The sequence below is a fragment of the Python bivittatus genome, unplaced genomic scaffold (genome assembly GCF_059951505.1).
Source record: "Python bivittatus isolate LINGU-HERP-01145 unplaced genomic scaffold, Pbiv_v1 ctg000530_np1212, whole genome shotgun sequence".
NCBI lineage: Eukaryota > Metazoa > Chordata > Lepidosauria > Squamata > Pythonidae > Python > Python bivittatus.
Genome location: NW_028277085.1, coordinates 7,542,410 through 7,554,105, shown reverse-complemented (window position 1 = coordinate 7,554,105; position 11,696 = coordinate 7,542,410). Strand labels below are relative to the sequence as shown.

General features: G+C 44.8%; 1 protein-coding gene across 4 annotated transcripts in view; it reads left to right on the top strand.

The window, feature by feature from the left end:
* The first annotated feature begins 757 nt into the window (after positions 1-757).
* Positions 758-11,696, top strand: part of DMXL2 (Dmx like 2) — a 64,584-nt gene continuing 53,645 nt past the window's right edge. For all 4 annotated transcript variants that reach the window (XM_088148536.1, XM_088148534.1, XM_088148535.1 and 1 more), the window contains exons 1-5: positions 758-1,103; positions 7,802-7,924; positions 8,183-8,254; positions 10,069-10,147; positions 10,692-10,857. In XM_088148536.1, the coding sequence (XP_088004662.1) occupies positions 1,017-1,103; positions 7,802-7,924; positions 8,183-8,254; positions 10,069-10,147; positions 10,692-10,857 (527 nt within the window). In that variant the 5' untranslated portion in view covers positions 758-1,016. The remainder of the gene's footprint in view (positions 1,104-7,801; positions 7,925-8,182; positions 8,255-10,068; positions 10,148-10,691; positions 10,858-11,696) is intronic.

The following is an 11,696-nucleotide window of genomic DNA, read 5'->3' as shown; positions in this document are numbered from 1 at the left end:
TGAATTGTTTTGGGGATCAGGGATTGATCCAGTGCTGCTCAACCTTGGCCGCTCTAAGATGGGTGGACTTCAACTCCCAGAATTCTTAGAGCGGCCAAGGTTGAGCAGCACTGGATTAGCTGGCCGGGGAATTCTGGGAACACAGCATGGCTGGCTGGGGCATTCTGGGAAATAGTCCACACATCTTAGAGCGTGCTGGCCGGGGCATTCTGGGAGTTGAAGTCCACACATCTGACAGCCGCCAAGGTCGAGCAACACTGGATTAATATATGGTTACGCCGGATCATGATGAGCTTGGCTCACCTTTCCTTTTTGCGAACGGCGAGGGTATTTTCCTCTCGTGCTGTCCCACTGCCTTCGTGGCTTGGGGGTGGCTTAGAGCCGCAAGGACCGAAGCGGCACGAAAGCCCCCGCAAAAGCGAAAAAGAAGAAGAAACAACCCACCCACCCCCGCACGCACGCCTGCCTGCCTGCCGCGGCGGACGGAGCGCAGCGGCTCGGAGCGCGCCGCGCAGCTTCTCCTCGGCTCCGCGCCCGTCTTTTCCGCTCGACTTCCCGGCGGCGCGCGCCCCGCTCGATCCCCCCCCGCGCGCGCCCGAGAGGGTTCCCCGGGGGAGCGGGCGCGCGCTTCCCCGCGCGCTACGCCCCGGCCCTCCCTCCGGACTTCCCCCGCGCGCCGCGCCGCGCCCGCGCGCCCCGTCTCTGCCGCTGCCGCTGCCGCTGCCGCTGGGAGCGCGCGCGCCGGGCCGCTGGCCAGCTCGCCTGGCTGCGCCGCGGTGGCCGCGAAGAGGCTCCCTCGTCCCTCCCTCCCTCGACGCCGCCGCCGCCGCCGCCGCCCCCCGCCCGCTCCTTCCCGGGCTCGTCCCGGGGGAGAAAGAGGGCGAGACCGACGCCCGCGGGCCTCGCCGGGTGGCCGCCGTCCTCCTCCGCGGCACGGGAGCGGGGCCGGCGCGGAGGGCGACCCTGCCCAGCTGCCGGTGCCCGGCTGGCGGCGGCGGCGAGCGAGGCCGGGCGCGATGCATCTGCACCAGGTGCTCACCGGGGCCGTCAACCCGGGCGACAACTGCTACTCGGTGGGCAGCGTCGAGGACACCCCCTTCACGGTGAGGCGGGCCCCGCGGCCGGCGGGGGCGAAGGGGCCGGGCGGGGGCGGGGGCGGGGGCGGCGGAGGCTTCGGACGAAGCGCTCCGAGGAGTCGCCTCGGCGGGGGCCTCTTCGCTGCTCGCCTGGCCAGCCCGCCGCGCCGCGCTCTCCTGGGGGCTGCAACCCAGGGCAGGGGGCGTTTGGCACCCCCCCCGGGTGGGAGAATTGGGGAAAGCCACGAAGGTGCGGGCCGGCCTTCTCCCCCTCCCCTCCCCTCCCCTCCCCTGCCGGGACACCCGGGGTGCAAGGCTAACGCACCCTGCGCTGACGTCTGCGCACGCGTGTGTGCGGAAAAACGTTGCGGGCATACGGGGGTGGAAGGTGCGTGCCTGCCCGGGTGGAATAGTGTGCCTGTGTCAGAATGTGTGTGTAACCCAGAGCCTCATGGGAAGGGGAAGTGTGCAGGTCAACTAAGCGTGTCATATAATACCTTGTATGTGGGAGAATTGCTTTTCTACGTGTGCATAGGCTCTCTTCCTGTTCCAGGGAAATTGTACACGCGGGTGTATTTGATTGTGAGAAATGGGGTTCAGCAAATGCGTATGCCTAGTCTCTCTCTGCCTGCACTTGCGTATCCATAATGCATAATATGTTGGGTGCAAGAGGGAAATTGGGCATGCACGATTATTTGTAAATAGCACCCTCCTATATAGAAAATATGATTAAATACATATTTTAAAAATATAAAAAATATATTTTTATAGAAAACATGGTTAAAATTTTCCCATCCCAAGAGGCTTACCCTGAGTGTACTTTTGCATTGTGTGTGTTTTTGGGGGGGGGGGGGGTTATCCGAAAAAGGTTTTGCTCTCCTGGTGCTGGAGAAAAGGTGGGATAATTTGGGAAGGAGGCAAGATCGGTGTGGGAGGGACTATCGCAATGTTGCCAGACGCCAAAAAAAAGACTCCAAGACCCAGAAATTGGGATCTGTTGGCAAACATGGCCTGGTGGTTTTCAAAAGGCTGGGCCAAGTGGGTGTTGGCCCGGGTGACAGTGTCTGCTGGTGGTTTGTGTGTCTCGTGACCTTTCCCCAGAAGAGGAATCACTATCTTTAGATAGGGGAAGGTAAATATTCATGAAGTTTGCAAAGGAGTCCTGCTGACCTCTTCCTTCTGGGCCAAATTTGTATAGGTAGAAAAATGGGATTCCCAGCTTTCAAAAAAACCCATTGGCCGAGGGGCATCGGGGTTAGTAAGACCAGGAACCAGGGGGTGCTGGTTGCTTGGGTTCCTTCCGTGGGGTTTCCTGATTCACAGAATGGACCCCCTGGTAAGTTATTACAGCTCCTCGGCGTGTGTTTCTAATACAGTAAAGACCCTGAGACTCGTGCGCTACATGGCCGTGACACCTAGGATCAGGCCTGGTTAGTGCTGGGGTGGGAGACCACCCCAAAAATCCAGAGTTGTAGCTAGATTGAAAAAAATCGCAAATGGAGACAATGGCAGACCATTTCTGTGTTGTTGCCAAGAAGGCTACAAGGACATGTCCATGTCGAGCTCAACTGGAAAAAAATACATACCTCCACATAAATCAAAATATGAAGGCATTTTCCTAAACGTAATAAGACTCTGTTTTAAATGCTGGCCAGAATGCAGCATTTTGTTTTAGTCTGTATGGTTTTTACTTGAGTTTTTATTCTCCGTTGCTCTGAGAGCTTTTCGCTGTAGCATAAAATAGTACATTTGAGAAATAATCAAGTCTGTACTTCTGATTTCGGCATTTAACGACCGGATCTAGGAGAATAGGAAGGATTTTATTTAGGTATTGAAGAAACGGCTTAATTCTGATTCTATAAAAAGACTGGCCTCTTTCCTAAGGAAGAGAGTTGGTGGCAACCATCTTCTCAACTGCCTCCTTCCCTGGCTGTGGATGAGTGGTTTCTGTGTGACATAAAATGGAATATTAATATTCCTTTCTAAAAATTAATGAAAAAGAGGGTAAAACCGCACTCTGAACAACTTCCCAACAGGCTTGGTTTCTAAGTATTTACTGGTTTGTAAAATTATACCAGTAAGAGCAGTCTTTAGAGCAGTGTTTCTCAATCTCAGCAACTTTAAGATGTGTGGACTTCAATTCCCAGAATTCCCCAGCCAGCATGCTGGCTGGGGAATTCTGGGAATTGGAGTCCACACATCTTAAAGTTGCTGAGATTGAGAAACACTGCTCTGGAGGATGAAGCAGGACCCTCTTGATGTGCTGTCCTTAAGCAAGGAAAGACCCCAGTAATTATTTTCAAAACTATGCAAAATATACTTTGCATACCTAAGTCAACCTGAGGGCCTCTTGATGAATTTTTGTAAGACTTTATGAGAGCAGTGTCTTTAAGAGTGATGAAAGAAAGCCACCGACATAATATTTGGGAGAGAAAAGGAACAAGTGGCAAATTATTGTGCTTTTTTGCTGCTCTGCAGCTCTGCTGACGTCGAAGGACGCTGGAGGACCGCTACCAAGTTGGGCATTCGTTAGCCCCTTGTGCCAGACGATGGCATCTCTTTTAACACGGGGCATTCGGCTCCAGTTCATAATATAAATGAACTGCATTGTGTAGTTGCTGGTGCCTCTTCTCTCCCCCCCCCCTTCTGGCTTGAATGCTTCCCCACATTTTTATCAGATCAAAACATGGAGACTCTATTGCAGCTCCAGACGATTGTTGTAGTGCCAATTTACTAACAGCAGGCCAGGAACTGAGACATCAGTTGCATTTCATCTCTCATTCTTAGCGTCAGTGTGGTAAGTGCATGGACATCTTGGCTCAAGAACTGGGCGGGTCTGAGGTTATGGTTAGAAAGTGTAAGCTAATTATGACACTGATATAATCTGTTGAGCCATAAAGGATAATACTGTTTCTCAAGGTCTTTGAGTTGTTTTTCTCTTTCAGTCATATTAGATTTTTGGTTCTGCTTGCTGGGCTTGATAGCGGTTATTATTCCTGTATAGCACGTCATCTCTGGTAGCAGAAACCTGGTCTTCTGGTAGTATTGAAGCTGCAGGTAATAGATTTTTAAATTTTATACTGGGCTAGAAGTCAGAATGCATAAGACATTAAAATGAGAGATGTAGAGCACACAACCTGGTTCTTTTCTAGAGTTATTGGACATCAGTTCCAATAATGATCAGCCAGCATGAGCCAATGATCAACATATTTTCCACACAGCTGCCAGAACAGTCGTTTCAAACTTGTGGAACCTGTTTGAGCCCTACATATGGCAATGTTGACAATATCTCTAGGAACAGATGTGCACTGAGAACATTTGATGACCCAGGTCTTTGGCGAGGCAAGTTCATTAGTTTTTCATATGAAGTCTGTACAGTCATTGAATTTGGATCTTGCCAACAAGGTGGCACTCAAAACCTGAAAAGCATGGGTGCTGCAGATACAGCTTAATTTGAATGAAAATTTCTCATGAACTTCAGAATTCAGCCAAGTCGCCCAAATCCTTTAAAACGTAGCCTGGACAGAATCTCAAGACATCTGAATAATTAAATCCATGGCACTAGAGAGCAATACGAAGACCTCAGGAGAGGTTAAGTCAGTAGCTTATCTCCTGTTACGTGAACTCAAGGTCACAAACCTGTGTACAAGCTTTTGAATTCTCCACAATGTCTCATGAGGCCAAAGATTGGGAGAGGACAAGGGGAAGGGATCAGCTACTATTGAAGCACTTCATCTGAAAGTGACCCTCCTCTGCTTCTTCAGTGCTTACTTCTGAAAAAACCTGCTTGCAGTGCTGAATATCTAAAAAGAACAGAGTTTAAAGCAGAGAGTAGGCAATCGGTGATCCCCAAATTCTTCTGGTTGAATGGACCTCAGGTTAGTGGACTTTGTATACAACAGACTAAATTTGAATCTGGTTTTCAACCCCGTTTAACTCTCCAGACTTACTGGATATCTGTTCAATGAGGATGAAGTGTGGAGTCAAATTTGGTAGGTGACATACATTTAGATTTAACAGATGTTTGGATTTTAATGGTCTCATTTTCCATTAAATGGTCCATTCAATCAAGATTTTACTAGTAGACATAGTTTAAAGCGATGGAGCGTTAGCAAAATATATTTCTCTTCTCCCATCTCAGTCTTATTTTAAGTCAGATAATCTAGATTTTCTACCATTATGCAACGCTTGGCTGATTACCTAGAATTTTATTCTTTACTTCTAGTAATAGGGCACTGGTCTACATTTGCTGCTCTGTGTTTGAAAATCATAATGGCTGTAGTAAGCCAAAACAAACCATACAAAACAAATCTTGAAGCCAAACAAACCATATCAGAGCACAGCATGACATCTGGGAATGGAGTCTTTTGTAACTGCTTGTTTGTGAGTTGAAGATCCAGTTTGGGACTGCTGCTGTCGTAAAACAACAAAATCTGAGGTTTCTTTGTTTTTTGGGATGAGAGTAATGACATATTTGAGACTGGGAAAAGTGGTAATTGCGTCAAACACTTTAAGGACCACTGCACTAGGTTTTTCTCTGTTTTCTATCCATCGTGATTTTATTGATGTCTGTCAATGTAATGGTATGTGGGAATGACCTTGGGAGACAGGAGGAAGAAGACAAGGTCAGATAAGAGGGAGCTTAGCCCACAGAAGAAAATGGGGTGTGGCAAACATCCCAAAAAGGACCCCCCTAGTTTCTTGGAGAAAGATGTACTTTCAGACTTGCAAGCTTCTATTAATGTAACCTTACAATAAAGATAGAGCTGATATTTTGGGGTGTGCTTCTTGTCTGGACTACCTCAAAGGGCTGACAGTCATGCTTTCCCTCCAAGCGAAAAACCACCCAATTTGGTAGTCTTCCCGTGTAGGAGAATAGATTTAGTTTCCTTCTCCTCTAGGTTGCTTTTCTTGGGCTTCCTCGAAGAGTTCTTATTTGTCCTGGGACAAGTAGAGGTTTTGGGGTCTCTGTACTATTTAAGATATGCTGTCCTTAGGGTGTTTTATTTATTTATAGCTACCTGTAATGCAGATGAGGCTGGGAAATTGAAACTTCCCAGAAGAAAGGAAATCACTTCTGAATTGCTGCCAAGAACGCTGCACAGATGTGAGCCTCTGGAAGTCAAGCCCAACTCAAAGACGCTTTCACTTTAGGGAAAGCAAGGTCATAGCAGCTGGTAGTGGATAGCCAACATTAGTCGATCCTGAAAAGGTTAAACCTAGATAATATTTGGACAGAGGACCAGCTGGGAAGGTTGCAAGTTAGTCTGTGAAGTCGGAAAAGCACCCAGAAAAAGACAATAGGAAATCACTTCTTTAATACTTCCCAGAAAAAAATGAATGAGCTCAATTGAAGAATGTCATTATCTTTTACTGCATGTGGACAGATCACCATCCTTGATTAGGATAGATCCACGGGCTTGGACTTGTTAAAGGTTTTGCAAAATACCATTTCCCCCACCTCTGAGGATCCTGCAAGTCATTCTCCTGCTTCTGGCAGCTTGCAAATTCCATCTCATTTTCAACTGTAGGTAGCCGAGCAACTAAAACTGGCATTAAATCTGTGTGGGTGGTACTAGGCTTCGTGCTTCATGCTTCTGAAAAGCCGTTTAGTCTGCAGAACCTGCCTGCTGCTGTCATAATGGTTGCAGAAAGACAATTCGACTTTCCTCCGGGCTTCTGTGTTTTGAAAATACCCTTAAGTTTCTCTCTCTCCCCCCCTCCAATCCCTTCCCACCACTGCCTTTGAAAATTTCTCCAAAATGTATCAGCCTTACTATTAAGGTGCCTAGGACTTATATAGAATGTGAAGAAGGAATGTCATGCTTAGAATTTCCTGCAGCCATGCAAATTTTGCGATTTTTTTTTTTTTAGCCCCTCGGTTTTTAACTGGCTTTGCATATGATGTGTACGTCCACGTGCTTGGCAAATGTGATTTTTGTTCACCCTTAAGCAGTCAACAAGTACTGCTTTTCTAACCTGATTTACTGCATTACAGCATCCTGAATATGATACTCGTTTTGATTTAATGTTAATGGTTGGAAGCTTAGCCAGCATTAGCAAATATCTTTTTATGCTGGTGGTAGCCTGGTTTTGATAGAATGAGACTCTCTCCTTAAAATATCACCACAGAAAAGGACCGTATTGATAATAACTCAGAACAGGCAGGCAGGAAAATGTCAACAGAAGCAGAGTGTTTTTGGCCTGAAAAATGACATTGCTGTAGTTCAAGGTTAGGCAAACAGGTTATATCCAGATGTTTTGATTTCAGGCCCTGTCGGCATGGCTAATAGCAAGGGATTGTGGGTATTGTAGTCTAAAGATTCTTCTGAGGACAAAGATGCCTGGCTTCGTAGGGTCCTTACAGAAATAGTTTATCAGAGTATCATAAATCAGTCTCTTGCCTTAAAGCATTTTGGTACATTGGATTTTGGTCTTAATCTTTCCATGCTTTGCTGATTCCCCCAAAGAATAGCACCCCCTTTGACTCAATATAACAGACAGAGGTGTTGATTCACTTTAAGGAGAACAGTAAAGCTAGAGGTTTCTATTCCTTTTTTTCTTTATGATTAGCAGATGTTGTTTTATAAAAAAAATAGCTAATTCATGAGAGCCTTACAAGGAACCAAATTAAATAGATTTTTTTATGCCTTTGTCCCTAGGTCCTTTTCAAGCAAATAAAGACAAGACATTTCTCTCCCTCTTCCTTTGCTTTTTTCTTTTAGGCTTATGGCTCTGGATGTGATATTGTCATCTTGGCAAATGACTTTGAATGTGTGCAAATTATTCCTGGTGCGAAGCATGGAAACATCCAGGTCAGCTGTGTGGAATGCTCTCAGCAAGGCAGGGTAAGAGACGTGAAGTGTTGGGGTGTTGTGCTGTTAAAAAGCAGCCCTGTTTTGAAATACTGAGGTTGAAGCTTGAAACAAGAGTTGCATCTCCTCTTTCAAAAGAGATCAGCTCATTCCTGGTTGAATCGTGCTTTGCTTCTATGGTTTTGTTAGGAAAAACATGTTGAATCTCTGGATGCTTTCTTTCTTTTAATTACTCCTGTTGTATTGTGTGTTTAAATGTGAATTCATCTTTTGCTTTTTCCCTCTGCTCAGATTGCAGCCTCTTACGGAAACACCGTGTGTATCTTTGAGCCCCTTGGGGTAAATTCTCATAAGAGAAATTGTGTAAGTGTTACGTGGTTTTTCTTTGTCTTTCTTACCTGCTATTGCCCGTGGATTCTTTCTTTTGGAACGTCATTTTTAAAGCCGGAATGACACATTTCACAGCCAACTCTCGTGCTCAACTCTTTTTGTCTGAAAAATAATGCTTTAAAGAGCAGAAGTTGCATTTTTTTAGCTGAGCTGCCTCCAGATCTTTCTCCAACTTCCCAGCTGCTTTCTTCCCAACCAGGGTCTCATATAAAATAAATCTATACCATCCCACATGCAGGTTTGGAAGCAAAGCTGAGGAGTACAAGGGAAAACAGGTGGGAAGAGATAGGATAAAGGATCATTACAGGTAGTTCTCATTTAATGACCACTCGTTCAGTGACCGTTCAACATTATGACGGTGCTGAATGAGTGGTACTTACAATTGGTCCTCATAATTGCAGCCAATGCTGTATCACCGCGGTCATGTGATCGTGATCCAGATGCTTAGTGACCAGCTCGCACTTACAACGTTGCAACATCTTGCAGTCACATGATCGCCATTTGCGACCTTCACTGACAGCTTCCAATAAGCAAAGTCAATGGGGAAGCAAGCAGGAGGTCCCAAATGGTGAACATGTGACATCACACTCAAAATGGCACAGGATTCACTTAACAGTGGCAACTGGAAGTGCTGGAACTGCTGTCACTAAGCAGTGTAGTCACGTGACATTGTGCTTTATGACCGTGTTGCTTAGCGATGGAAATTCCGGTACCAATTACCGTCATTAAGCGAGGACTACCTGTATGGGAAACATGTAGATTTTGCAATCTCTGTGCCCTCTAGATGTGTTGGACTTCCACTCCCATGAGCCTTTGACCATGTCTTACGAAAGTTGAACTTCAATACATGCGATGAGAAGGCTCCTTTATGATGTGGTCTGCAGGGGTATAGTATCAGCTGGTCTTTGACCGTAATAAAGATTTGATTGATAGTATCAGCTGGTAAGAGATGTGCCAAGTGAAATTGGCTGTAATAAAAGGTATAGGAGGTATTGGGAGCATGGAGTAAGAATATGCTGAATCCTCCCTCTGGCCATTGCTCCAGATCTAGAATGTTTGTGAAACTTATCCATCTGATCTAAAATTAGGTTTAAATATTTCTCAATGTTGTTAGGACAATAGATAATTGTCATTAACTAAGTCATACCATTGATCAGTTTATATTAGTTTAGGTAACACTGAATGGCAACATATGGGATTTTATTCCTTGCAACTCTACCAGAAGATGCTGGGTGTTGAATAGACAGATAAATGGACGGGTTTTTTATTGTAATCCTAGAACACTGCAAAACCAGGATATAATAAAATTTGCAACCAGCTCAATTATATGTGGGCATTCTTTATGTTAAGCAACTTTTCTACAATGAGCTTCAGTTGTCCTTAAGATAGTATTTTTGTAATCATCTTTTTGTGGCTGGGAATTCATGTCTATTTGTGTATGACTTCTCTATGCAAATCTTTAATTTCACTCCTCCTAATTAAGCAAGGGGGCATCAAGCTAATTTTCTCCGCCTTTTTCTTGATGTACTGAGAATTAGCTATTCATGGAGAACAGCGGGGTGTAGGCCCTTTTTTCCCTACTTGTTTTTATCTCAGAGCTGTGATTGCATTCCATTTCTGAAGGTGCTTAGTTTATGTATGTGGTTGGCATTAATTATTAGTGCTTAAGCATTCTCTTGGCCAACAGCGTGATTGCTTAATTTTGTCAGCCAAATGTGGTCCAAAAGAATGATGTCTGAAGCTGCCTCACTTGTCCCCAATGATTAATTTTTGCCATTGTCCTACAGCAACTGAAGTGTCAATGGCTGAAAACTGGACAGTTTTTCCTCAGTTCCATGACCTTCAACTTGGCATGGGATCCTCAAGGTAATCAGGTGTGAATGTGGTCACATCTCAGTGTGTAAAAGTACAAGAGGCTAACCTGGGGTATCCTCAGGGAAAAACCTGTTCAGCAATCCATATACATGTGGCTTTATACTCCTGATGCAGCAGACAGTGATCTGTGAAAGCTTCTACATTAATACATTTGTTAGCTTTCCTGGTGCCCCTTAAAAAATATTTTTAAGATATTTCTTGTCTGAAACAATAAAGAGCCATTTCCTGTTTTGGAAGATAACACTTCTGGAAATGCACAAACCACACCCCAGATATTCAAATGGAGTTGTTTTGGAGGACACATGAAGTTCTGAAGATAAACTACTCTGTGGCTGACTTTCATTGCATACAGTGATAACAAAACCACTCCTCGTGTTAGTAGAATTATTTTCTATACTGAAATGTATTTATTTTTTCCCAGTATTTTATTTCCTCCAATACTATCCCAAGCTATAACCAGTAACCAGGCTATTGTAGAAGCTGATATGTGTTAGATAATCTGTTCTGTGTCCCTTAAAACATCCTTCGCTTCCAGGTAATCGCTTGCTCACTGCAACGGATAATTTGCAACTGTGGGCCCCTCCAGCGAACGATGTGCTGGAAGAAGAAGAAGAGGAAGGGGAAGAAAATCCTGACATTGGGATCAAAGATGATAAAAACCATCCTGTTCTAAATGACTGGAAATGCATCTGGCAATGCAAGTAAGCAACCCGTGGTGGAAAGAGAAAAAGCAGTGATGTTGCTTCGGGAAACATTTGTGTATTTAGCTTACTAGCAATCTAGTTACCCAAGTGCTGTTTCAAATTTGCTGCTAGAAGGGCCAGTTCAGGGTAGCAAAAAACATCTATAGGAAAGGTAGCCAATTCCCAGTGCATTTCAAATTGCAAAGAGTTTTCTTCCAGAACAATGCTATTAAAAAACCCTGGCTTTTTCAGAAAGCCAAGGCGTAAAAACAAGCTGCAGGAACTTCTCTATCCACTTCCAGTTCTGTTAAAACTGTAGTTTGTGTGGATCTTCAACTCAGAAAAAGGTTGGAAGCCATAGTTTTAAGAGAGACTCTGGTTTAGGAACATGGAGGAAGAAGAACAAGCTATGTGTGAATACTTGGGACACTATATCAGCCTGTTTGTTTTTTAAGCTGGAAGAGAAGATACTTGATAAAGAAAGAAGTCAGTGGGGCTGCTCTTCAGTCTGCCAAACCATGGAGATTTTTCTGAAAAGTTCACAGATTAGCCTGATTGTATATTTAATCTTAGTTTGTTAAATAAACCACAGCTGGATGTAGGTTTACACAACATTCTCAATCCTTTCTTCTGTACCATTGACAGCAGTAGCAACAGATCTCTCAATGCTATTTGAGTGATGAGGGGTTAAAATTGCTAAAGTAACAAGGCACCATTTCACTATTCTACCAAGCCACCCAAAAAGATTTAGGGCGGATCCAGCTTTGATGATCTAATTCGTTTTTAAAAATGCATAATGTCATGCAGCAATTAATTCTGTGCAGGTAACAAGATTTTGAGCGTGTCCATGAGCATAG